General features: G+C 42.2%; 1 protein-coding gene across 1 annotated transcript in view; it reads right to left on the reverse strand.

Moving 5' to 3' along the window:
- TMEM132B (transmembrane protein 132B) overlaps positions 1-2,005 on the reverse strand; it is a gene marked incomplete at its 5' end in the record, with an annotated part of 178,881 nt that extends 176,876 nt beyond the window's left edge. The window contains one exon of the mRNA XM_008949343.1: positions 1,126-2,005. Within this exon, the coding sequence (XP_008947591.1) occupies positions 1,126-2,005 (880 nt within the window). The remainder of the gene's footprint in view (positions 1-1,125) is intronic.
- Between the last annotated feature and the right edge of the window lie 569 nt (positions 2,006-2,574).

A 2,574-nucleotide genomic window follows, 5' to 3' on the forward strand; every position in this document is an offset into this window, starting at 1 on the left:
GTGCACTGCACCAGGAATCCCTCGTCCCGATTCACGCAGCCATCTCTAGTTTATTAATATGCAGGTGCTATTTCACAAACGTTGAGTGATTTGAAAGCGCTGCATAAGGTTTGCTGTCTGTTTTCTCAACATCTGTCCCCAAAGTGCACTTCTGTCATGTTCTGCTCCCATTGTTCTTGGATCAAAAAGTTAGAAGTAAGGCACGACTCTGTTTTGAGGTTTGCTAGCAGGGGCTGCAACTCCTGCTTCCCCAAGCGCCTCGCATTCTCACAGCACATGACACTTTCCAATTACCTTTTGGCCCTTTTATTCCCCCAGTCTGGCTCACATTTCTCTCTGAATTTGGTCTCTATGCAGCCCTGAACCCACAGTCTGACAGCTAAGGACAGAACAAATATGCAGCACTAACCCTCAGGGTGGTTAGAAATGCCTGAATTCTCCTATTGCAGGCAGATTCACAAGTAAAGGTCACCAGAAAGTCTCAAAACTTTAAACAAAAAAGGGCCATGCAACAAGCAGTCAAAAGCTTGAGGATGCAGGTTGGGCTGTTCTACAGAAAAACCAAAGACAACTTACAAAGTTTGGTTCCAAATCCTGGCTCTGCCAAAGTCATCCTACACAAGCTGAGGTAGGTCTCATTTTCACACCTCTCAGCTCCCCCCTGTACAATTCAACAAAACAGCTCCTCATCACACATGACCTGTGCAAGATGTATCCCATATACTCCAGAAAGATTGTGAGAAAGCTGATGTAAAGAAAGGAAGTTTCACCAAAGAAACAGAAAACCCTCCTGCAAACTGTGTACTGAAATGGATTGCAGCAGTTACCCTGCCTGACTTACTGAGGCATAATTTAAGAGGCAAAAGTATGACTAGAAGCAAATAGAATTAAACCAAAAAATAATCACACAGACACTTATACCTCATACTTTAAAATCAATTCCCACATTCCAAAAGTGTCATCTGCACAGATAATTCAGGACTATTTATTGTTTTCCCCAGTTAGAGGGTAAATGCTTAAGTTGTCCCAGGAAAACATTGAATATAACCAAAGAAATCATACCTGACATCGATCTGTCCGTATTTGGAGACTGTTTAACATACAACACTTTAAAAATTCTCTTACCTTAATACAAACTGGTCTGCTAGAGAGTCTTCAGCCAGGGAAATATGAAAGGTCACAATGTCACCTTCTCTGACCGGGTTGAGTGGCAACCGAATAACGACATTTTCATCTAGCCTCAGTGAAGACTGCTTTAACTTGTCTTGATTTGGGTAAACAATGATGCTACCAATCCTCTCCATAGCTGACAAAGCTTTGGGTTCAGTATCTTGACCTGTATGGATATTGTTTTCCCATTTTGCATCCTCTGGAGAACATTCCCCATCTGCTGTATAAATCTTATAGAAGAGCTCCACAGTAATCCCTTCCAGGGAGGCTGCTTCCTCTGAAACCAGAGGTGGAGGGGAACTGAACCAGCTAGGAGACAATTCCAGCTCCGCGACACATAATCCTAGATGACCTGTCAATCTGCAGCTGGCCACAACTTCTCTAGGCCCCAGGAAAGCGAACATCTTCACACAAGGCAACCTCTCCGACGAATTGTAGTCATCCCAGTCCTTCCCCGCGACATAGAACAAGGTTTGTATTTTAGGTTTGTTGGAATAGATTGAGCTGTCGATTATGTGAGATTTTAATTTCCAATTAAAAGTGAATTTATTTGTGAAACCAAAAGATGCCGAAGTCAGCATAAGGTCCAAAGGAACAGCTTGTTCAACAGAAAAGGGTCCATACGTGGCATTTAGGACAGGTGGCAGTTTGGCTTTGTATATAAAGAATGAATCCACCCTAGACTGCAAACTGGAGTTCCTCATGATATCCTGGTTGGCTTCTTTGAGGAAGAAGAAAATATCAGCATTGCAGATGTCATAGCTCGCGGGGAGATACGTTGGCAGGTTTGAAAATCTCTGTATGCTGTCCATGACCCCTCCTCGGCTCTCCACCACTGCAGTCCAAAGATAAAAGGAAACAAAGACAACTCTAATGTTTGTTTAGCATGCCTCTCAGTTTTTTCTCAAAAGCAATGTATTACCAGAGATCAATACTGTTAGCCACGATTATGAAACAATCTGACACAGGTACCACATTGGCTCAAAGCTCACACACTAAAAACATCCCATTGCATCAACTGCACTTCTCCCTTTCCACCTTCCCCAATCTAATAACTACTTGAAAGCCATTAATCAAGTACTGGATAAAACAAGGAGGAGATTGATCAGCCAGATCCAAATCAAAGTTCCAAAACTTTTTACTGGTTGGTTTTTGTCCTTATATTGTGAGATCTAACTTAGGAAATTTTCTCATCCATGTTTCAACATACATAAGAAACTGGCATATTGAATATCAGTAAGCAGCAATCCAGAACATCTTCTTTAGTCTAACACTACTGACACATAATGCAGTTGGGGGCTGCAAATCTGCATCTCTCCCAATCCACTTCTGCCAGGTCAGCAGCTTGGAAATTAGCGGCAAACTGACAAAAGGGGTTTGTTCTTGAAACCAAATTTTTTCACA

This window comes from Merops nubicus, unplaced genomic scaffold (genome assembly GCF_000691845.1).
Source record: "Merops nubicus isolate BGI_N331 unplaced genomic scaffold, ASM69184v1 scaffold181, whole genome shotgun sequence".
Taxonomy (NCBI): domain Eukaryota; kingdom Metazoa; phylum Chordata; class Aves; order Coraciiformes; family Meropidae; genus Merops; species Merops nubicus.